General features: G+C 40.8%; 1 protein-coding gene across 2 annotated transcripts in view; it reads left to right on the top strand.

Annotated features, from left to right (window-relative positions):
• The window catches only part of SLC44A1 (solute carrier family 44 member 1), a 294,253-nt gene that overhangs the window by 133,649 nt on the left and 134,765 nt on the right, over positions 1-25,839 (top strand). For both annotated transcript variants that reach the window (XM_082273818.1, XM_082273817.1), the window contains exons 5-6: positions 651-744; positions 15,545-15,714. In XM_082273818.1, coding sequence (XP_082129944.1) covers positions 651-744; positions 15,545-15,714 — 264 coding nt within the window. The remainder of the gene's footprint in view (positions 1-650; positions 745-15,544; positions 15,715-25,839) is intronic.

Here is a 25,839-nt window from a genome sequence, read left to right as displayed (position 1 = left end):
GGATGAGCATTGTAAACTTCTAGTTGGCACCGGTTGGGCCTTCTAGATTTGGATTTGATTTCCATTTTCCCACCCCTCATTTGTGATACTGCTCTGGGACTTCCCGAAGGTGCTGTATCACCGAGGACTACGTCTGTCAATGAGCGATAGAGAAAAATGGATTTTTGTAAAATCTTACCGTAAAATCCTTTTCTCTTAGCTCATTGACAGACGTAGTACCCGCCCCTCTGTTTTTTTGAGTTGGGTTGGGTTAAATTCTCTAAAGACTGCTTTTATGACATAACTGATTTGCTGAGGCAGAGAGAGAGAGGATATACCCTCTGGGACTGCCCCTAGGGTGTGGCCAGAGCATTTTATTTCCTGTCTAGTCCTACTCCTGTGGAGGCAACATAACCCGAAGGTGCTGTATCACCGAGGACTACGTCTGTCAATGAGCTAAGAGAAAAGGATTTTACGGTAAGATTTTACAAAAATCCATTTATTTATATATATATATATATATATATATATATATATATATATATATATATATATATATATATATATATATATGTATGGAAATTTTTGAAGACCCGTCGTATTATTTGCTGTGTGATTGGAATCGTGATCTTTGCTTGTGATAATTATGAGCTTTGCTTTTTTTTCCCCAGGTTCACATCTTTGTGATTATGCACTATCCCCTAGCCAGTACACGAACAGTATGAAAGCATCTCCTCTGTGCCCAAAGCTTCCAGTGCCAGTAAGGTGAGTTAAGGATGGTTACAACCATTCTGCATGATTTCAATCATAACTTGAGGAAATGCCTTTAAATGTTTGTTTTTATATATATATATATATATATATATATATATATATATATATATATATATATATATATATATAATATGTATGTATAGATATATATATATATCTATTTATTTATTTTTTGTTAATCTTTATACCAATGCATTATTTCATTTATAATTCTAATGTAGTGTGGCCTGGTCATCTCACTGATAGCTGGCAATAGTAATGTCACAGGAAGGATAGACCATTTTTTTGGTTTTAGTCCTTGGCTTTGCCTTTTGGCTTTCAAAACCAAAAAGGAAATTCCCCTAGGGGTGGGACTTTTTAGGCACCAATCAAATTGTATAAATAACAAACCAATTTGTATAAAAGTTAAATACTCTATTGAATGATACAGAAGAAATAAAAGCAAGAAGGCAAGCTAAAACATATTGCACATAAGACAGTCGAACTCAATACCACATAACCCCCGGGCTGTGACCCGACGCGTTTCGGAGTCTCTTGGGCTCCTTCCTCAGGGGTGCCCTTAGAGGGTGGTATAGTTCACTGTGATGATGAGCATAGGTAGCCTGCCTAGCGATTAAAAACAAATGGGCAGCATATCACTGTTATCCATCAGGGGTGCCGTATTACACGATGTTCTAGGTATAAGCCAGGAATCTTAGCTCTTGAGGTGTTCAGGATTTTAGTGCTGACCAGTCTTGATAAGAGACTGGGTAGGGGCAGCTGGAACCTCAAATGACAGCAAATCTTAAAGACAGCTATGAGTTGTTCACGGAGGATAAGAGTCTTCACAAGACCTGTGTGTCCGGCAAAAGAGCAAGTTGCCTTTTGGCTTTGGTGGGTAAATGATCTTTAAGATCATGTTATCAGAAAAGTTTGTCCTGTTTGTGAAACCCATCTGTTGTGCTATTGTACACATCTTTTGTTAATCCTTTTAATGAAACATGTGAAAGTGTATGTCATTACATACACAGGAACATGTTTTGGATGAAGCCCATCTCAGCACCAAAAATGACTTACTGGTGTTTGCAGTACAACCATGTCACAAAACTTGCTGCTTGCTTTAAATACTTATTGATTGCTGCTGCTCTTTTCACTGCTAGAACTTGAGTGTGGCAAAACTGATTTATTAAAAGAACATCAGGTTGCCATAAAATAGATGGTGCAGCAATGGTTTTTGTTTTGTTCGTTACTTTCTCCTTTTTTCTGTGCTTTTGACAACTTGCTGTCACCAGAACCAAATGGGTAGGCTAGAAAATCAATACCAATTGGCAACGATACCAAACACTGGTAAGCAAACATCACATTAGGCGTTAGCTTCTACTAGTATATTTTAAAAAAAAAGTAAGTTCGTTTTGAAAAATGTAGGACTCTATGTCCCCCTGAGTAAGCTGTGCTCTTTTTTTTTTTTTTTTTACACTAAACAAAAATAGTCCATTTCACTTCATACATTTGTCTGCAAGTCAATCAGTGATTTGTATTGTTTTCTTTCATAGAGTTGCACTTTGGCCTAAAATGATCTTTTTTCTTTTCATTTTAGATACAAGATAGATTTTTCTTTTTCTTTTTTCCTTCTACCCTATAGTTAGTGTTGTGAAACCTCATATTATTAAGAGGTTAGACCCTAGCTCACATAATGGAAAAAAAGTCCACAGACAATCTTAACCCCAACTGTCTGCCAACACAAAATGAAATGAGAATTGCGCACAGACCTTAGCCACTAGTAGAGTTCTGTTTTATGATGTCTGAACTGATTTCTTATGCAGGCAAAGAAAAGAATACTGCTTTATGCATCTGTATATTTTATCTGACTCTTTCTGTGTTTTTGATATTTTGCTGTATATAGCATAGGGCATGACACAAAAAAAACAAGTTTCTCTTTCGTTCATTAATGGACACAGCTCCTGTCATTCTTGACCATTGGGTTATGCTTCCCCCTACAGGAGTAGGACACTAGGCAGAAAAAACTTCTGGCTACACCCATGGGCAGTCCTAGGGGGTATACTCCCTCTTCCTGCTATAGTCACTCAGTTTTTTTTCTGCCAATCAGGAGTAAGGACCTAGTTCCTTGCTGGGATCCCTGGATCTGGCAAAATTTTTTTAGATAGAAATTTTTTTCCTCCTAGATCTACAATCAACTGCCGGTCTGGCCGATGTCCTGGATAATCTAGATCCAGTGGTCATCCCAGCCTGGCCAGCGCACGTGCGCAGGCCTCAGCTCTGCGCTAGGTCGGCCACGACATAGCCCCACTGAATGGGGGGGGGGGGGTGGCACTGTGAGTTAAATGTCTCGCGAGGTCGCATACAACCTGGCCTAGGTCTGAGTCGCAGCGGTCTGAGTCGCAGCGTTTCTGGAGCGGTGCCCACCTGGTTTCTGGTGTGGTGAGTAGCTGTCCCGCCTCTACCCCTGGAGGGTTTTGGGGTGATCGTGGGCCCCTCCTTGTGACGGTCGGACCCCTGGGTTTCCCTCCTTCCTGCAGGCGCCCCCCCCTTGCCAAGTTCCTCATCCTGCCCCCCCTCCACATACGCTGGGGCGCTAATTATATTTGTGCATGGGACCCTAAAGATGGAGGACACAGCTGAAGCTGTGATGGAGGCACAGGTACCCTTTGGCACTCTCAAACCATCTAGAGCAGCAAACGTGTTTCCTTTCCCTGCCTATTTTGACAGTATCGTCGCAAAAGTGTGGGAACGCCCAAAGCGTCCCCGCGGGGTTCCTAAGCGCTTTACTAGGCAATACCCCTATGAGGAGTCCCTCCTTAAGAAGTGGACTGTGCCACCAGTGGTGGACCCTACTATTTCTAGATTGAACAAGGCAACCATGATTCCAGTGGAAGAGTCCCCGGCCTTTAAGGATCCTGCTGACTGGAAGGTAGAGGCTGTGGCCCGCATTATATATACCTTAGCTGGTTGGGGCCGGTATTTACCATTGCCCTAGTGTCGCAGACTCTGACCGAGTGGGCTAAGCTCCTACGATGTGACCTGGAGGGGAGAACTGCTCCCTCCTGCCATTGCTGAGCTGGCGGACCAGCTGGTTCAGGGACTGCAGTTTATCTGTGATGCCTCCTTTGACACGGCTCCCCTAATGGCTTGCCTCTCTGTTTTGGCGGTGGTCCTTCGGGATGTCTTTTGGCTCAAATGCTGGTCTGTGGACCAGACTTCTAAAAAGGCCTTGATTGATTCAATCATCTGTTTGGCGCTATCCTGGATAACATCATTAAAGGTCTCTTGGGGGAAGAGTACCTTTCTTCTGCAGGCTACTAAGGGCAAGGCACCTCGTCGTAGACGTGGACCTTCTTTCTCAGCTCGTAAGAAGTTTTTTTGTCCCTCAGGGTCGACTGACAAGGGCTCGAAGCCTTTCAGGGCCTCCTCTGGAGGATCTAAATGAACCTGGTCTTGCAAGCCGAGAGTGGGCTTCTCCAAACCCACAGACAAGGCTCATTCTGCATGAAGGTACCCCCTGACCCATCTTTGCTGATTTCTGGACCTGTGGACTCTCCTTGTGAAGACAAGTGGGTCCACAAAGTCATTCATTCGGTCCAGCTACAAGATCAAGTTTCGCTCTTGCTTGTCCCCCGGCAAGGTTTTTGTCCTTCCAACCTGTGCCTGTCCCCAGACTGTTTACAGGGTGTGTATGGAGCGTTACAAGACCTGTTCCTTCAAGGGTTGATGTCCCTGAAAACGTTCTGAAGTCGGAACCAGGTTTCTACTCAAACCTGTTCAGTCCCCAGGAAGGAAGGCAAAGCGTGTCCAATCCTGGACCTCAAGGCGCTAAACTGCTTTGTACGGGTACAGAACTTCAGAATGGAGTCCATTCAAATGGTGTGGCATCCCTGCATCAGGGAGATTTCCTCGCCTCTATAGATATCAAGGATGCCTATCTTCACATTCCAATATGTGTCAGTCACCAGTGTTTTCTCTGCTTTTGTGAGATTATCAGTTTGTGGCGTTACCCTTTGGTCTCGACTCTGCTCCTCGGGTCTTCACAAAAGTGTTGGCTCCGGTGCTAGCCTTGCTATGCCAATGGGGGATCACAGTACTGGGCTACTTGGACGATCTCCTTCTGCGAGCGGAGTCTCCTGCTCTGGTGGAGAACCTGGAAATCCATTCTCAGCTTGTATTGGACAGTGGTCACCACGGATGCCAGCCTGCCTTTCTTGGGAGGCGTCCTCGGCAAGCATTCTGCTCAGGGGATCTGGACACTGGAATAGTGCAGACTACCGATCAATGTCCTGGAACTCCGAGCGACTTCAGGGATGCCCAGTGCACTTTCAATCATACAGGGCCACAGCCGTGACTTATGTCAATCACCAAGGGTTCACAAGAAGTGCCCTGGCAGCTCTGGAGGTAGCCAGCATTCTAAGGGGGCCATTCTAAAGTTTTGTTCCAGCCCTGTCTGCTGTACACATTCCTGGGGTGGAAAATTGGCAGGCGGATTACTTCAGTTGGCATGCGTTGGACTAATGGGAGTGGTCCCTTCATCCGGAGATGTTTCATTAGCTGTGTCTCTGGTGGGTGGATCTCGAGGTGGATCTGTTGGCGTCTCGGCTCAACAGAAAGGTGCAAAGGTTTGTGGCTTGATCAAGGGATCCTCTGGCAGACGCCACAGATGCTCTGGTTGCCCTGTGAGGTTAGTATCGTCTGATCTACACCTTACCTCTTCTCAAGCTTCTGCCCAGACTCCTACGCAGGGTCGAGGCAGAAGGGATTCAGGTCATCCTAGCCAATCTAGTGTGGCTGGTTGCCAACGTTGCTTGGAAGCTTCCTCTCAGGGAGGATCTACTGTCCCAAGGACCGATATTCCATCCTGCTTTACAGTCGCTGGCTTTATTGGCTTGGCTGTTGAATGCCAGATGCTAAAGGATAGAAGTTTATCTGAGTCGTGATTCCTCCTTTGTTAAAAGCTAGGAAATCTACCTCTAGGAAGATCCACCATCGTATGTGAAAGACGTACACTCCCTGGTACGTACCTTTCTTCAGGGTGTCCGACATTTGGTTTCTCCAGTGCGGGCTCCATTGCCGCATTGGAATCTTAATTTGGTGCTTTCAGCTTTACAGGAGCCTCCCTTTGAAAATATTCGGGAGATTCCCCTGCTTACGATGTCCCAGGTGGCTATCACTTCTGCGCTCAGGGTTTCGGAACTGGTGGCGTTATCCTGTCGCTCACCTTATTTGGTGATTCACAAGGATAAGTTGGTGCTTCGCCCCTGCCCGTCATTCCTCCCTAAGGTGGTCTCTGACTTTCATTTAAATTAAGACATTGTGTTGCCTTCCCTGTGTCCCAGGCCTAAGCATCCGAGTCTTGCATGCCTTGGATGTGGTCCAGGCAATTCAGGTGTACCTGGCAGCTACGAAATCTTTCAGGAAGTTAGACTCTCTATTTTTGCTCACGGATGGACCTTGCAAAAGGGTTGTCCGCTTCCTCTGCGACCATTTCCAAATGGATCAGACAGACGGTGATTCAGGCTTATTTCATCAGGGGTCAGCTTCCTCCTTTCCCTGTCAAGGCGCACTCTACTAGGTCACATAGTGCCTCCTGGGCTTTCCATCATCAAGTGTCAGTGACGCAGGTTTTCAAGGTGGCCACCTGGTCATCTGTGCACACTTTTACAAAGTTCTATAAAGTTGATGTGCTGTCATGCTTCCTTTGGCCGCAAGGTTTTGCAGGCTGCTGTTTTAAGAGGACCTGATCCTCTTTGAGGGTGTATTGTTTTTTCAGGTGGGTTCCAGTTGTTTTGGTTGAGCCCCTGTTGTCTGGTTGGCTACTGTTTAGGCTTGGGAATTTTTTGCTGTTTCCCACCCCTCATGTTTGACCCTGCTTTTGGACGTCCCAGTGGTCAACAATGACAGGAGCTGTGTTTGCCACTGAACGAAAGAGAAAATGGGATTTTTGAATTACTGTAAAATCCATTTCTCTGATGTTCATTGACGGACACAGCACCCATCCCCCTGTGGAGCTATAATTCTCCTGACACTGCTTGTAACAAAACTGATTGACTATAGCAGGAAGAGGGAGTATACCCCCCTGGGACTGCCCATAGGTATAGCCAGAAGCTTTTTCTGCCTAGTGTCCTACTTCTGTAGGGGCAGCATAACCCAATGGTCAAGAATGACAGGAACTGTGTCCGTCAATGAACGTCAGAGAAATGGGTTTTACGGTAAGTCAAAAATCCCCATTTTATCAACCTTTATTGCTCTATTGACTGAGCTTCCAGCTTGATTTTAAACAAATTAATGTTCATCTGAAGCACACATAATTCTTCCCTTTTGATAATATGATTTCAACTCATCCTTGTAAAGCAAATTGATGATAGAGTGCTCTTATGAAACACTTAACATTTACAAATGCACATAGCACAGAAACAACCATTGCCTGAAACCAATCTTATAAAAGCATTACTACAAATATTGGGGTGAAAAAATATATTTAGATAGGATGTTTCGTTTTAAAATGTTTAAATACCAAAGTAAAAGATAATTGGTAAATTGCTGACACATTAACTTTACTGTATAAATAAAATTTACAATATAAAAACATTATCTATCTTTGCTAGCCTAGTCTTTAGGGCACTGTGTTGTCCAGAAATGTTGGTAAGGAATACAACTTTGTTCAATAAAGAGTTCTATTTCTTTGGTGTAGTAATACATGGCAACCAATCAAAGATTGTACTAGTCTGACTTTAGCATAATGACTTTTGGTGTATTGGTGTTGCCAACTACAGTTCATTCTGCTGAAATTAAAGTAGTACAAGATGGATTTTCATTCGTTTCTATTGGTTACTTACTGTTTTTAGACTACAGATTTTTTCTGAATAAATCTGATGGTGTTTGGGCATAGAAGTCAGTCTGCCATTAATGCTTAAAAATTATAGGATACATGTACAGTATGTCTGAAGTACGACTTTTACCAAAAAACAAATCACAGCCTACCCTCCTCTGTAGCCCCTGAACCTAATCTAAGCTGGGAGCAAGCAAGCACCCCCCCCCTCCCCATGTCCTTGTTTATCTCTTTGTAATGATTTGGTGGTCCCCTGCAATTTTACCTAGATGTAGGGAAGCAGCTGGGTGAGGTTTCTGTCTTAGATAGATTAAGAGGATAGGAAGGGTGGGAATTTTTCTATTTTAGTAAACCTTTTTAGGTCTGGATAGTGGAGGGTAGGTTCAAAACCACCTCTAGGTTTTAAGTGTGGTTTCTGTTGCTCACGGAGTGATTTGGTTTACTTGCTACTTTGACCACTACATAAAACAGGAAGTGAAGGAAAATAAACACAGACAATAACTTGATTGGTATGGAACTTCACTCTCTCAATCAACTTGGACTATTTCTAATCATTATGCTGCTAGCATTAGTAAATAGATAGTAAAGTATATCATATTTACTTGTTTTACACTTTTTTTTTCATTTCTTCAGTCTGGTTTCCATGTTTCAGCAAATGATGTCATATATCCCAGGAGTCTTGAGGGGAGGGAGGGTTCTCAGCTCAGCCAATGCCTGAGACAAATTCCAGGAAGTAAATGATACATGAATCATCTGCCCTTACTCAAGATGGCCACGGCCAGAAATGGCGGGGGGCATTTTCAAAATGTCTCAGCAAAATAAAGCATAAAGACATGGATGGGGGAGCTTGTTTTAAATACTAAAAATGAATGAAATAGCATTTTTGGTTTGTGGTTCCCAGATGCAGTGCAGTTCTAATTTAAACCATTTTTGTATTTAGCAGTATTGTTTGACAAAACACACCAAGGCAGATGGCAGTAAGACTATAAATCAAAATTGATGTGTTAAGTGCTGCGCTACCATTATAAAGCAAAAAAAGAAAAAAAAAACAATACTTTTTAAATACAATATGTTGAAGATGGACATCAGCATTTAAAGTGGCAACTAAATAAATATATATAAACAACTTAATTGTGAGTCATTTGGTTAATAAAGACCTAAACAATCTGTGCTCAAAATTTCTGTGAATCCAACCACACTATTGTCAAAAAAAAATCGGCATGCAAAGTGAGATCTGATCTCTGATGAATCGAAGTTAGCTGAAGACCCCCACCAAAAACATTCAAGGGTATGTGGTCCCCTCATAGATGGGCCCTTATTAGAGGGTCCAATGGAGCCTTTAAAAATTTCAAATGGCCGCTGCAGGCAGATGGGTATGTAAACACTCTCTATGGATGGTCCGTGCTTTCAACAACAGACCAGGCCATAGACTGAAAACCAGCTCAAAAAGAAAGAAGCTTCTCAGGGTGCGCTATTTAAATTCTCTTCATTGCTGAAAGATAGGAGTAGATATGGATAGATGGGAGTGTCCAAAAAGCACTGCACCTACGTTATTCTCCTATAGGACAGCATTTGAAAAAAAAAATGGTACCCATGCCAGATTCATGCACTAGACCAGCCTTTCTCAACCTTTTCACCCCATAAGAAGCCTTTAAATATTTTGCAGGTCTTGAAGAACCCCTGCTAAAACCAATTAGTTGTTGGTTTAGTGAGTAAAATGCCCCTTACATTGGTGGTTAGTGTTGAGAATGTCCCCCTTACAGTAGTGCTTAGATTGCAACCTCTGCAGACAGCTAGAAAAGTAATTGGCTTCTTGCAGCCTGCCCTGTCAAGTTGGCCCCAGAACTATGCAGGCACCATCAGATAGGAGATCAATTAGCAATAGCTCAAAGAACCCTTAGCGATCTCTGGAGGCAACCTAGTTGGGAATTAGACATATGAAAATAAAGGTTTCAATATTTAGAGACTTCAGTGCATAGTTTAAACTACCATTTAGAGTGAATAATTTGCTGACAATGCAAGTCTGCTAGGATTTCTTTAATAAGGGAACCTAGAATAGGTCCCTTATGAAACAAGCGTAAATGGTATAGAATCATCATAAAATGTAATCGAAGTTGCAGGTTATGTGCTATGATTTTGACTTCTAGCGCAAGATAGCTGTTTGCACAACAAAATAGCCGATGACACACTATAAAACAACCTTGTTCATATTTGTGTGTAATCCCCCCAAAAAACTTGTTATAACAGCCCTTTTATGATACTTAAACTAGTTTGTGCCCTCCTTTTTTTTTTTTTTTTTTTTTTTTTTTTTTAGGGGGTCATCAGAATGAGGGTTTATTTACTAAAAGCAAATAGGCTGTTTACTTTCCAGCATCAAATCAAAAGTCCAAATCCTTTTTTTTTTTTTTTTTCCTTAACCTTTCCTTGCACTGGGTATTCTTTGCACAGTGAATTTTCACCTCATTCAGTAAGCTATGAAAAATATACATTGAAAAGTGCAAATTCCTTTGCAAAGTGGACAGCCTTATTGCGTTTAGTAAATCAACCATGAACACATGCATTGTGAAATGGAGCAATAATTTGCAGCCATTGTGCAGCACTGGGAGCAGAAGGCAAAGCAAGAATATGTAATGTGATGACCCAGTACAGGGCCTCTGTAAGCAGAGAGGATTCCCTTCCTGGGAGATTAACCAATAATAAAATAACTAATCAATGTAATTGAGAGAAGAGGAACTACTGCGGCCAGCATTTAACATTAACCATAAATCTATAGATACACTTCAGTATGGGAATAATATGAGCTTTATATCAGTAAATGGTAATAATTGTGCATATATCTAATGTAGAAACAGGTCCTGTCCTGGTGGAATTGTACACATATACCCAGGTATATATAGTTATTAATAAAGATACTTCCAGTTAAATGCTGCATCAAAGCCTTTTTTCAGGGGCCCCGGAGGATGATCACAATGTGGCATTCATCTTGGTTTTGAAGACCTGAAGACAGAATCAATGATGATGGAGAGATCCTTCAACTGTTGTCTAACCAGCCTGGACAGTAGCTCTCACTAGTAGAAACTGTGGTGTGACACTGGAACTCAGTCTGTAACTACCTTTGGGCCATTGGATGCCCAACCTGGCTTTAGCCTATGCTGGTTGCTGAGCCCTGAGCAAACACAGGCTATAGAATCCTAGACCAGTAGGAACAGGTTAACAAGAGCTGCAAAAATACTCTATTGCAATAAACAGGTTCACCTAATAACTTAAAGCAGGGTGACTACTACACATACACTGTGTCACATAGACCAAACTACCTGGTATAGTGCATGTGAGGTACCAACAAAGGGACATGCATACTTCTGTCAATAGTCTTTAAATATATACATATAAACACCCAGGCGTTATGGGCAACAATGGTAAACTATTGAATATAGTAACATTTGCTTAATAATCCCTGCTCCTGCCCTGGATAGAATATAGCAGCAGCTTCTGCAGTTATGGTCATGAGATCCAATTCTGTTTCTACTTCCTAAAATTTCTTTTATATATTATCACAATCTTTCAATCGAGGTTTGTGACCCAGCATACAGGGACAGGAAGGAAGTATCTGTCTATAACCAACTAAGGCTAGCCATACATGTTCAATATTCTTGTACAATTTTCTGTTAGATTTACCACAAACCACATAATATGAGGTCAAAGCTAAACAACACTTTCACTTGTATCCAATTAGGCAGGCCTTTGTACTACATAGTTGAAGGTAAATTTCAAGAAAATTGGACAGAAAATTGTATAATGTATGACCAGCCTAACTCTGGTAATTAACAAGCAGCAGCTATTTACAGATACAGAAATAATGGCACAGGAGTGGCGTGTGTCACATTAACTGAGCAGATAGACCTGTTTAAGGTCCATCTGTGCCACCTGCACTATTTTCAATTTCAGAGTGCCATTAAAACTAGTGGTGGTCTGCCTGTAATTAACAGAGGTAGGACAGCGTATAGAAAACTGACGCCGATTCCCATCAGGGGTGATCTTGTTGTGGTCAGCAGTCACTTCTCCTCCCTCTTTGCCCTTGCAGTGATTACATCACATGAGCAAAGCCTGCAGGGTTAACAACCATCCTCCTCCTCCCTCCCACTCTGAACTGAGCTGGAGGTGGTGATGGGCAGTGGAACATTGAAACATCCAGCTTTCACGTTCTATGTGCTGTATCCATCAGACGTAGCAGAACAGAAATCTGGTTGCTCCTAATTAACAAAAGGGTTTGCACCCCTTTGTTAATTAGGAGCAGCATCTGCTCCATTTTTTGTGTTTTAAATAATGGTACAAGCATTGTGTTTGCACCACTCTTTGTTGACCCCCCCCCACTGTTGCTGTGTGTGTGTATGTATATATATATATATATATATATATATATATTAGAATATATATATATTTTTTTTTTTTTCACAAAACATTATCACTGCATACTTCTTCTTTATTTCGTATGACCCGTATGAGCAGAGTGGACATAGCCAAGCTTTCCTTTACAAGATGTTTTGCTTAATAATGCCACAGTCTTGACATTGTACTTGATTATTTTCAGTAATCTTTAGGATGACTGAAAAAAATGCTGATCACAGGAGCAAATCTTGGTGAGGGTATGCTTTCAATCCAGCGAAAAGCATATTGATAAATATGTTGAAATCTGCAGAAAGTCTTGTTTTTTAAATGTAAAAAAAAAATGCATCTCCTCTCGTATGTATGAATTACTCTTGTTAAAGTTTTTTTTCTTTCTATTGTTGGTCATTTTATAAATATGGTGTGATGAACAGAAGATCTTTAATATAATTTTTATTTGTTTTATGTTTGATAAAGAAAATCAAAACTCATTGTGGGATCCTTTAAAATTAACTTTTTCTATATTTGTACTTTTAATAAACTAGGTAAATCTGTGTTTTGCATCCTGTATCATAAGAAACATGACTGTCAAAATAAAACAAATGGGATTTACCATATCATAGTTCTATCTAGTTTATTAGCACCATAGGAGAAAAAACTGTTCCAGGACCTTCTTGGTTAGCCCCATTATCCTCTAACTGCATTCCCCCATAGTCCTCAGCATTTTGAATGAATGGATATTGGGAATTCAACATATATTATTTCATACATTTGTCTTTTTGTCATAATCTACTGACTTGAAAAATACAAACCAGTCTTTTTATCGACTCTGTATAGTCAAATGTATTAAATAATCTAAAGATATCATCTTATAACACATTGGTGTAGGTGGAGACAATCTATTGATAATTCTGCTGATTAGTTTGTGCATGGTCTGGTAGCTAAATAGTCTTACTATAGACATAATGGGAGAAATGTACTAAAACTGGTGTACACAGAATCTGGTGCAGCTATGCATAGTAACCAGTCAGCTTCTAGGTTTTATTGTCCAAAGCTTAATTATTATTATTTTATTATACAGGATTTATATAGCACCTCAGGGATCGTCTAAAGATGGATAGATTAGGGGACAGTGGACAGATTGGGGTAGAGAGTTCCAAAGAATGGGAGAAGCTCTGGAGAAATCCTGGAGGCGAGCATGGGAAGAGGTGACAAGGGAGCTAGAGAGCAGGATGTCTTGGGAGGACCGAAGAGAGTGACTTGGTTGATATTCTGAGATCCGGTTAGTGATGTAGCTGGGGGCAGAGTTGTGGATGGTATTGTAAACTATTGTTAGCACTTTGAATTTTATTCTTTGGTTGAGTGGAAGCCAGTGAAGGGATTGGCAGAGAGGTGTGGAGGACACTGAACGGTTGGTAAGGTGGATAAGTCTTGCAGCAGCATTTATTATGAATTGAAGGGGGGATAATCTATGTAAGGGTAATCCAATGAGGAGGGAGTTGCAATAGTCGAGGCGAAAGATAACCCGAGCGTGAATTAAAAGCTTGGTGGTGTCATTGGTTAAAAAGGGCCATATTTTAGCGATGTTGCGGAGGTTAAGGCGACATGATTTGGACAGGGATTGGATGTGAGCCTGAAAGGACAGTGCAGAGTCCAGGGTTACCCCTAGCACCCTGGCATGTGCGGAAGGACTGATGTTTGTTCCATTGATCTTGACAGAGAATTCTGGGGAAGGGGCACGCGGAGGAGGAAATATTATGAGCTCAGTTTTTGATTCAGTTTGAGGAAGTGGTGTGACATCCAGGCTGATATGTCTGTTAGTAGATCAGTGATGAGGGAGAAGACTCATGGGGTGAGCTGAGGGGTTGAGAGGTAGATTTGGGTGTCATCAGCATAGAAATGGTAGTGAAAGCCATGGGAGGCTATTGGACGATAGATTGAGAATAGTAGCGGTCCAAGGACAGAACCTTGGGGGACCCCTACAGTAAGAGGAGTTGCAGGGGAGTACGTGGAATTTTAAGTGACACTGAAGGTGCGGTGAGATAGGTAAGATTTGAACCAATGGAGAGCACAGTCACAGAGACTGGGCAAACTGAGATTTTTAATTGAACAAACTAAAGTCAGAAGCTGATTGGTTACTATGCATAGTTGCACCAGATGCCGTATGCACCAATTTTAGTAAATCTCCCCCCGATGTACACATTTACACTGACCAACATGCATGCTTGTGCCTAAAGAATGAGGATAAGGAGTACTTTGCACATATCCCTAACACTGACCACTCTTTGGTAAAAAAAAAAAAAAAAATACCCAATAGACCATGAAGGAAATGTGTGCCATGGTCAGGTTTGGCCTAAGTGCACACAAATATTTCCCAAGCTAACCTTCAACAGTATCTGGTAGCTCAAGTCACAGTAAACCTGTACTGAGGAAGTATGAAGGCTACCATTTTCAAGGATAGGTTCACTTTAAGAAAAGAATACATGCACTTTATTTTTATTTTTTTTGCAGGTAAAAAAAAAATGTGCATCTATTTTTTTCTAAGGAGCCGGCAGAGCATTGCGCCTGCAATCAACATATTGTGGGTGCAATGCCAGTCTCCTGTAGACTTTCAGAAAAAGCTGTCTTCTCATACCACCTGTACAGGTAGAGAGTTACTGGAGCGCAAGAAGAATCAATGAATTATGAGATCGCTCATTAGCGTCCTCGCAGTTCATTAAAAACTACAAACAGTCTTAAACAATGGAAGACCATACTTGTAGTTCATTCATTCACAGAGCTCTGTGAATGAATGACGCGACTGTTTTCAAATTGTGACAGTGGGTGTGGGGAGAGGATCCCCCAACCCCTATCACAGTTGAGTTACACCTTCAATATGGGGGTAACATGTTCAGAAAAGTGAACTTATTCTTTTAATATGCCCTGAAAATCCTAGCTGCCTTCTGCCTTGCTAAATCAAATGTAACCGTGGCCGCATCAATAACCTCATGTTAACTAATGTTTTAACCCTCATTATTAAAAGGTTTGAAGATAGTAAAATATCATTTTCATTCTTTTAATATTGGTCAGTATCAACACGCAGTAAATTATTTATCATGGTGAAAATTCAGAAGACTGTGCTTTGTACTTTCTTGTGGTTATATGTTGTACAAAAAGACGTTTTATGCATGCTCAGGTAAGTTGACAATAAAGATAAAAGATTACACGTTAAGAGCAAGTGAAATCAGGACTCATGGGACTAAAATCTCATTCTTCCTAATTTAGAATTACTACCTCAAACAATCGTCCGCCTTTGGCAAAATTGCTGGTTTATTTGAATTGTCCCCTTCCTATTTTTGGGTTTGGCTTTCACATCCATTCTACCCCATTAATGACATTCTCAACCACTGCTCACCATGTGCCTTTTCAAGATTCATTCATAACAGCTTTTTTATAAGATATGTAGACTATCATCCATTATTGATAATATTACAGTCAAAATTGTGGCTTCCATTCATCTTTCCATTTGTTTGTTAATGTTACATTTTCATTTTATATTTCGGTAGGAGTAATTTTTTTTCCTTTTTTGTTTTTTTTTTCTCCTTGTGTCACCAGTGCACCTATTCCATTCTTCCATCGCTGTGCTCCTGTGAACATTTCCTGCTATGCCAAGTTTGCAGAAGCCTTGATCACTTTTGTCAGTGACAATAGTGTCCTGCACAGGCTGATTAGTGGAGTAATGACCAGCAAAGAAATTATTATTGGACTTTGCTTTTTGTCACTAGGTAATGGCTTTTCTGATTATTAGACTTCATTGTGTAGTACTGTTCTAGGAAATTTACCATCTTTAAATTCTTGTGGGACTAAAACGTATATTTTTGTTGTTTTACTAAGTCACAATGGCCCTGAAATGTGCTTTTTATTGCACGAACAGTGCTCTTGTCTTGCAAACTTTAGCAGCTTTCATAGTTTTACACCATCTTTATGCCATTTTGGAATTTAACATTTCTATTCCTGCAGCTGACATATTTTTACTTTTCATGGAAGATGTCTGTCCAGGACGTTTCAAATGTGATTTGTAGTGAGCATTTGTTCTGCTGCTAACTGCACTATTTTATACTGCAGAAATTAAAAGTGGTCTATGCAAGCATATTTGGAATTTAGCAAATTTATAAGTGTTTACCCTCTTCTTAACTACATTCATAGTAATAGCAACTTATTTGGGTATCAAACTTCATATGCATCTTAAGATGTGTAGTAATTAAACCTGACAAGGGGCTCTACAATGCATCCATCTGCTACTAGACTAATCAGAAACCAGTTCAAAGGTTCAAGAACCCAAAATGGTACATAGCAAAAATGCTGTCAGCTGTTTACAGCTAATTTGCTGCTTCAGTGAAACTCTAAACAGTTTTTAAAAAAGTAAGGAGCTATTGGGTCCTCTGTTAAGTCCTTATTAATGTATGTGAGATTCTAACCTTTCCTTAATCTACTGCTGAAGTATTTTATAGCAATGGGCATGCTTAGTAGAGAGATTTCCTTTCACTTCCTGTGCTGGTGACTCACCAGCAAGTGATGCAAAATCAGAAAAACTATTAAAATATGACAGAGTTTCTAAATACATCAAGTACATCATAACTAGGTCACAATTGCTAATAAACAATCCTAATACACAAAAAAATTACATTTGAATATTTCCAATAAGGATGTACTCCAGAAGATTTTGGAAAAACCGCATATTTATTGACTGTCCAACCTGGCATTCATTGTTGGCTTTTAGTTGCCCTAATAACTAAATTCTGTTAAATCATCTGCACTTCATTTACAATTCTGAATTGGTTATTAGTCTGTCCACTATTGGTTGAATGTATCTATGGTCAAAATGTATGAATTATTTGAATCCCACTCTGATTATTTAAAACCATCTTGATATTTGTAAACCTTGTGATGATCTCTACACATTTACTTCTTGAATTCTGTCACACATCATAGTTACATAGTTAGGTTGAAAAAAGAGACAAGTCCATCTGGCTCAACCAATAAAAAAACAAAAAAAAAAACAGTAATGAAAACCTAACCATACAATCCCATATACCCGCATCCTATACTTATATATCCTATATATATATATACCTATATATCCTATACCCGCAGTTTATCCAGAGGAAGGCAAAAAAAAAACCCCTTCCAAAAAAATTCCTTCCTGATCCCCCGAGAGGGGGTCAATATGCCCCTTTGAGTACGCACTGCTGTGTCACACAATTCAGAGCCTGTCTTCTGAACTATTGGGGTGCTGAAAGGAGGAATTTCAGGAGTCAGTCATTACAAAAACATATCAAATCATCACTGATTGCAGGTAGCAAGGTATAATGGGATATGAAGTCCTAACATTTTTAAATTTAACCAAAGGAATGAGCAAAGGAAAAACTGCAAAGCATACAGATAATCAAGGAAGTTAAAAAGATGGCTAGCAAACCAGTAGCACATATGACGTGAAAGGAGAATTTCTAATCAGCTTATATTTCATTGTCAAAAAGATCTGTTGTTTGAATTTGCTATTACAATGCTAATATTATAAAATATGTGTATGCTATGACTACAGATCTCGTTTTTAAGTATGATTTTGTTATTGTATGCTTTAGGTTACTGCGTGTAATACTCTTCAATTTATTTTGTTTTAATATGCAGGTACAGTGCATCCAGAAAGTATTCAGTGCTTCACTTTTTCCATGTTTATTACAGCCTTATTCCAAAATGGATTACATTTTTATTATTTTATTAAAAAATTCTACAAACAATACCCTATAATGTAAAATATGTGCAGCGCTAGTAAAAGTGACATACCATGTGTAAAAAGACAAATATAAACATATATCACTAGTGAAACAATATAAAAATAGTGAAACAAATGTATAATTTTAAAATACTGTGCATAAAAATCCAGAAAGTGTCCATGTGCTAAAAAAAAGGTATCTATATAGTAGAAAATGAACTCTGACTCCAATAGTGTAGAAGACGCTATCCATAGGGAAGGTACCACAAATCCCAGCATTCATATAAAGTTAATCTTCCCGAGTGCTGACAGATAAAGGCACCAATAATCGTGATAAAGGAATGGCCACTTACCAAAAAATGTTGGCTTCCATATTAATGAACAAGCCAAAAGCGCTGTATGAATCAGCCAAGGGGCGTGGTGATGTCACATCTGGTCCCACCCATAGCGTTCCATCATTAGTTTGATGTCATACGTTTGGGACTCCCCTGACGACGTCAAACGTATGACGAAAAACGTTAGGTGGGACCAGATGTGACGTTCCCACTCCCTTCGGCTGATTTTTACAGGAACGCTGCAGCTTGATCTCCTAGGAGTTTATATACATGTTCGTTTGTACATTACATCATGTGAGTGCACTTTTTAAACCATAAACGTATAATTTTTTAAACTGTATTACGCTATGTATCCTTGCATTTATTTCCATGTCCATTGGAATGGGTTTACCATCTGCAAGTCCATTTGATTGGTGATCTTTACCTGGCGAGGAATACCCTCAAAAGTACTTTTGGCTTGTCCATTAATTTGGAAGCCAACAATTTTTGGTAAGTGGCCATTCCTTTATCACAGTTATTGGTGCCTTCAGCTGTAAGCACTCTGAAAGATTGTCTTTATATGCATGCTGGGATTTGTGGTACCTTCCCAGATTTTTTTGTTATAAAAAATACCCCATAATAACAAGGTGAAAGAGGTTTGTTTTAAAATCTTTGCAAATTTATTAAAAATAAAAAACGAAAAGAAAAAAATCCAATGTACAGAAGTATTCACAACCTTTGCTCAATACTGTGTTGAAGCACCTTTGGCACCAATTGCAGCCTCAGGTCTTTTTGAGCATGATGCTACAAGCTTGGCATACCTATTTCTGGGCAGTTTCTCCCATTCTTTGCAGGACCTCTGAAGCTTCATCAGGTTGGATGGGGAGCGTCCATGCAAAGCATTTTTCAGATCTCTCTAGAGATGTTCAATCAGTTTCAAGTCTTGGTTCTGGCTGGGCCACTCAAGGACATTCCTAGAGTTGTACCGTAGCCACTCCTTTGTTATCTTGGCTGTGTGCTTAGGGTCGTTGTCCTGTTGGAAGATAAACCTTCACCCCAGTCTGAGGTCCAGAGCACTCTGGAGCAGGTTTTCATCAAGGATGTCTTTGTACATTGTTGCATTCATTTTTCCCTCCATCCTGACTAGTCTTCCAGTTCCTGTGGATGAAAAACATCCCCAGAGCATGATGCTGCCACCACCATGCTTCACTGCAGGGATGGTATTGGCCAGGTGATGAGCGGTGCCTGGTTTCCTCCAGACATGACCCTTGTCATTCAGGCCAAAGAGTCCAACCTTTGTGTCATCAGACCAGATAATTTTGTTTCTCATGGTCTGAGAGTCCTTCAGGTGCCTTTTAGCAAACTCCAGGCGGACTGTCATGTGCCTTTTTTAGGAGGAGTGTTTTTTGTCTGGCCACTCTACCATACATACCTGATTGGTGGAGTGCTGCAGAGATAGTTGTTCTTCTGGAAGGTTCTCCTCTCTCCACAGAGAAACACTGGAGCTCTGTCAGAGTGACCATCAGGTTCTTGGTCACCTCCCTGAATGAAGGCCTTCTCCCCCAATTGCTCAGTTTGGCGGCCTTCTCTAGGAAGAGTCCTGGTGGTTCCCAACTTCTTCCATTTATGGATGATGTAGGTCATTGTGCTCATTGGGACCTTCAATGCTGCAAAAATATTTCTGTACCATTCCCTAGATCTGCGTCTCAATACAATCCTGTCTCAGAGGTCTACAGAAAATTCCTTGACCTTCATGGCTTGGTTTTTGCTCTGACATGCACTGTAAACTGTGGGACCTTATATAGACAGGTGTGTGCCTTTCATCCAGTCAACTGAATCATGTTCAGTCAACTGAATTTACCACAGGTGGGCTCCAATCAAGTTGTAGAAACATCTTAAGGAAGATCAGTGGAAACAGGATGCACCTGAGCTCAATTTTGAGTGTCATGGCCAAGGCTGGGAATACTTATGTACATTTGATTTTTTTCCGCTTTTATTTTTAATAAATTTTCAAAGATTTCAAACAAACTTCATTCACGTGGTCATTATGGGTTATTGTTTGTACAATTTTCAGGAAAATATTTTGAATCCATTTTGAAATTAGGCTGTAACATAACAAAATGTGGAAAAAGTAAAGCGCTGTGAATACTTTCCACTTTTACGAGCATTTGACTGTTTTTTTTTTTTTTTCTACCTCAAACACCCCTTAATGTTAGCATATGTGTCCATATACATACATAGCCATTTTCAGTCGTTTAGAGGCAAGAAAAAAAAAACCCCTCTGCCAGCCCATTCAGGAGCTACAGCATTTTGCCAGAAAAATGCTTGACGAGTATAAACGCTAGATGCTAGGCCCATTTACGCTCGAGCATTAAATTATTTTAATGACCTAATGACCAGAATAAATGAGAGTTCTGGCTAATAAAATGAATTACGCCCAATCGCTTGACATGCCTAAACGCTTCTAAAAGCGCCTAAACATGTTAACAAAAACTTCACTTTACACACGTTTTTGATGCTGCTTTTCTACTGAATGAAATAAAGTGGTTCAGGAGAGTTGGGCAAATGCCCAGTGTGCATGGGGCCTTATTGTGCATTATCTGTGCACAATTTCACTTTAAAGTATTTACAGTTGTGTTCATAACTTTACATACCCTGGCATAATTTATGATTTCTTGGCCATTTTTCAGAGAATATGAATAACACAAAAACTTTTCTTTCACTCATGGTTAGTGTTGCTAAGTATGCACCGAAATGAAAATTCTGGGCCGAAACCTAAAATGCAGGATGCCCTTGGCCGAAAACTGAAACCGAAAATGACTTTTTTCCCCCAAATGATTTTAAAATAGATAGAACAGGAGCATACACCAAAAACAGGCAGCAATGTACACCTGTCGCTACCGCCCTGTCACAGTATATGTACTGTGACGGGTTGGCAAGTGGTTAATATAATTACCAATGGTATTTGTATTATGCAGCATGAGGGGGTTAATGTATTGCCACTGCTGGTCACTGATGCATTAGTGACCGACCAGTGGCAGTTAATTAACCCCTTTGTGCTGCATTAGTGCAACCAGTATCAGTGTTAATTAACACTGGTTGCACTGATACTGGTTGCACTAATGCAGCACAAAGGGGTTAATTAACTGCCACTGGTCGGTCACTAATGCATCAGTGACCAGCAGTGGCAATACATTAACCCCCTCAGGCTGCATAATACTAATACCATTGGTAACCTCGCCTCAGGCCCCCCCCAGCCTCACTGCCCCCCCCCCGCCTCAGTGTCCCCCCTGCCTCAGCATCCCCCCCGCCTCAGCGTCCCTCACCATCCCAATGATGCAATCTCCTTACTCTCAGCTCCTCCTGTGTCCTCCTTTTCAAAAGACGTGCCTCTGGCCAGCAGCCCGCCTCCCGGTGATGTCACTACTACTACGATGTGCATGAATGAACTAACACACCGGGCGAGCGGCCGCTAATGGCTATTAATAAGTGAGCCCTTCACTTCCCTGTCAGCGGAGATACCTGCCTAATAGGGAAGTGAATCCCTCACTTATTTACAGCTATTAGCGGCCATTCGCCCGCCGGTGTGTTAGTTCATTCATGCACATCGTAGTAGTAGTGACATCACCGGGAGGCTGGCCAGAGGCGGGTCTTTTGAAACCTGCTCTGCGCCCGCGGCGACCATCATTAATATCGGCATCTTTAACCCATTTTCGGACGAAATGGAATAAGCCAATTTTCGGCCGAAATTTCGGTGCACCACTAGGTTGCCATTTATTATCAATCAACTGTGTTTACTCTTTTTAAATCGTAATGACAACAGAAACTACCAAAATGACCCGACTTAAAAGTTTACATACCCCAGTTCTTAATACCGTGTATTGCCCTCTTTAACATCAATGACAGCTTGGTGTCATTGTCATGTTGGAATGTCCAAGTTTGTCCCATGCGCAGCTTCCGGGTTGATGAATGCAAATTTTCCTCCAGTATTTTTTTATAACATACTGCATTCATCTTGCCATCAATTCTGACCAAATTTACTGTGCTTTTTAGCTCATACATCCCCAAAACAGCAGCAATCTACCTCCGTGTTTCACAGTAGAAATAGTGTACCTTTCATCATAGGCCTTGTTGACTCCTCTTCAAATGTAGCGTTTATGGTTGTGGCCAAAAAAACTCAATTTTGGTCTCATCATTCCAAATTAATTTGTGCCAGAAGGTTTGAGGCTTGTCTCTGTGCTGTTTGGCTTATTGTAAGTGGGATACTTAGTAGCATTCGTATAGTAATGGCTTTCTTCTGGCGACTCGACCATGCAGCCCATCTTTCTTCAAGTGCCTCCTTATTGTGCATCCTGAAACAGCCACCCAACATGTTTTCAGAGAGTCCTGTATTTCACCTGAAGTTATTTGTGGGCTATTCTTTGCATTCCAAACAATTTTCCTGGCAGTTGTGGCTGACATTTTTTTTGGTCTACCTGACCGTGGTTTGGTTTCAACAGTACCCCTCATTTTCCACTTCTTCATTAGAGTTTGAACACTGCTGATTGGCATTCTCACTCAATTCCTTGGATATCTCTTTATATCCCTTTCCTGTTTTATACAGTTAACCTACCTTTTCCCGCAGATCCTTTGACAATTCTTTTGCTTTCCCCATCACTCAAAATCCAGAAATGTCAGTGCAGCACTGGATGAAAGATGCAAGAGTCTGTCAGGAGTCCAGAAACTCATTGACATTTTATACACACACACTAATTACAAGCAAACCGATCACAGGTGAGGATGGTGGCCTTTAATAGCCATTCAAACCCCTTGTGTCAACTTGTGTGTATGTTATCAGGCCAAAAATCACCAGGGTGTGTAAACTTTTGATCAGGGTCATTTGGGTAGTTTCTGTTTATCGTTATGATTTAAAAAGAGTAAACACAGTTGATTGATAATAAATGGCTTCAGTCAAACACTAACCATGAGTGAAAGAAAAGTTTTTGTGTTATTCATATTCTCTGAAAAATGGCTAATACCTCATACACGAGCACCGATTGTTGGCCGTAAATTTTAGGCCAACGTCCGATCGGCCGATTGTCGGCTTGTTAGTATGATGCTTCCGACAACCGACTGCGACTTTTCGGCCGAACAAAATCTGGTGTGCATGCCATAAAATGTTTGTTGGCCGTCAACAGAACGGCCGATTGTTCATCAGTCAGTACAGATTTCGGCAGACAAAAATCAGATGAGCATGACTGGGCATGCTCAGAGAAGAAAAAACACACGGAAAGTAAACCATCACGTGACATCACTTCTAAAGTTGGTTGTTGTTGGCCGAAAAAATAAGTGTACAGTCTAGAGCACATTTCAACCAACACAACAACACTTGGCAGAAGTCGGCCGATTGGTCGGCCAACAATTGGTGCGTGTGTACGAGGCTTAAGAAATCATAAATCCTGCCAGGGTATGTAAACTTATGAGCACCACTGTGCATATTCTGAACAAGCTGTTACAACACTTCACAACAAGCCCTCAATCATCTCTGTGTTTATAAGCATTGTGGAGAAATTCATTTTCAAAGTTCACAGCGCAGACATCGAAATATCTGCTTTTTTTTCCCCACGAGAACAAATCTTGGCAGCCTGCCAGATTTTATTGTAACCATCAGAAAGTGTTTCTAAGTTGTTAGAAGCAGACTAATGGTGGCCATACATGTATAGCTTTTTGGACGAAAATATTCGTACAAATGTTCTTACGAAAATTCTTTAAACATTCAATGAATGGACAAATGTTGTTCGAAAATTGTCTTAATTTTAACATTCAATTTTAAAATGAATGTAATTTCTGAGCGATAACTACATACACTGTCCGAAAATTAGTTGATCGAGAAAATTCTTCCTTCTTGTCCCTTTTCAAATTTTCCCATCACTGTAGTTGAAAACAGACATCGATTTGACCCCACTAGCAATTAGAAATTCAAACTAATTTTCTTAAAAGGAAAATTTCCAAATTAAAATCTATACGTTTATGGCCAGCATTAGCTTACGTTCACACTGAATGCGGGTTTGAAATCGTGCGAGTTCATCTGAACTCATACGATTTCAAACCGGCATTTTAGTCCAACTTGGGGGGCGATTTTAGAGACATCTGTGCAAGTTCATGCACAGATGTCTATTGAAATCGCCCCTAAAGTCGCCAAAAGTAGTGCAGAAACTACTTTGGGGAAAAGGTGCGCACAGATTCGGATGGTGCCGTTGCTGGCAATAGGCTCCGATTTGGCATGCGATTTGACGTGTCAAATCGGCCTGATGTGAACGGGGGCTAAAACATAAAAGTGATCCTTGAGGGTCTTTGAAAATTAATTTGTTTATATGGAGCTAAAGAGATCATTGGTAGCTTTTTACTGCTTTGTTCAAGCTGAATTCCAGGGGGAAGAAAAAAGCTCCCCTGCAGCCCCTGCACTGCAAAATGTGAGGCTGAACTTTAGGCATGATTTTTCATGTATAGTTACCTTGGTCCAGCATGGAGCAATATAAGTGTGCATATCTTATACCTGGCCAATCTCTGTGGAAGCTGGAAATCATTGAATTAGTCCCAATTACTACAGCGATCGCAGCAGTCTTCCGAATTCAGTGCCAAGGGGCTGCTGCTCTGCAAAGTAACTACAGGGGGTTGGTTACCACTGCTGCCATTCAGAGAATGCCTTGTATTTTTTGCATTGAATACAAGGTGTTCTCTGATTGGATCAGTTGAAAAGGCAGGACAATATCACAATCACCATCTAGTCCAATCAGAGAAGAATACATTTTATTCATTGAAAAAAACACAAGATGTTCTCTAAATGGCTGCAGAGCTGAGCAAGTAATCCCTGTGGTTATTATGCAGGAACGGGATCTGCTTGGCACTGATCCCATAAGACTGCTGCCATCACCATTGAAGAAGCATCTTCTATAGTGATTTTCTGCTTCCACAGGAATTGTTCAGATATGAGATATGCCTACTTACATTGGTCTAAACTGGACGAATTTATCTATGCAAGAAAAAAAACATACCTAAACTGCAGCTTTAAACGCTTCTTTAGGTATAGGGGACCACAAAAAAACAGTTTCTCTTACCCAATCCTCCACTTCCGCAGGTTCCCTCCAGGCTGTGTGACCAGTCAGTCTCTGCAGCTTCTTCTTTCTAATTTTTGGTAGTTGCAGGTCCTCTGACATCATTAAAGTGGTAGTAAACCTCTGACGTATTCTTCTATATTGTGTACTTGCCTCAAGCACCTAGTGTGATTTCTGTGTCTGTCTCTTTCCTCTATCTGCATGAGTCCTTGCTGACAGGTTGTGTTGACTCAAAATAATAGAGAGGGAACAGGGAGGAGGGGCCTACATTACACAGCCTGTGATTGACATACTTGGCTGTGTATATGTCCCTAGAAGACTGTGTAGAAATTGAGTGTCCATTCCCTCCACTTAGGTTTCAGATAACACTCAGCTCACCTTTCTGAGCTGTGTGTGATATCCGATCCATGCCCCCTACATCTGGAAGCTCAGAAAAGCAAAGTGAATTCTGGGCTTAAACGGCTGTAAAGAGCAGAGACGGCTGCAGGTGAACAGGTACAACTTATTTAGGAGGATTTGTTTAATCTTTGTGCATCTCCTGAGGATTGTCCCTTCACTAGGTATATGAAAGGGCTTACATTCACTTTAAAGGAGAAGTATAGCCAAAGTTTTTTTTTTGTTGGCAGTATTTCCCCTGTGAATCACAGGAGTGCAGTTTGTTCTGGGCTAAAGCCAGCTGTGGGATGCTTTCACAGAGCCAGTCCAGGCTCTGAAAAGATCTCTACCATA

Source organism: Pelophylax lessonae (assembly GCF_965119305.1).
Source record: "Pelophylax lessonae genome assembly, chromosome: 1".
NCBI classification, from domain to species: Eukaryota; Metazoa; Chordata; class Amphibia; order Anura; family Ranidae; genus Pelophylax; species Pelophylax lessonae.
The sequence above is the reverse complement of the archived record's forward strand: the minus strand, read 5'-3'. Positions and strand labels throughout refer to the sequence as shown.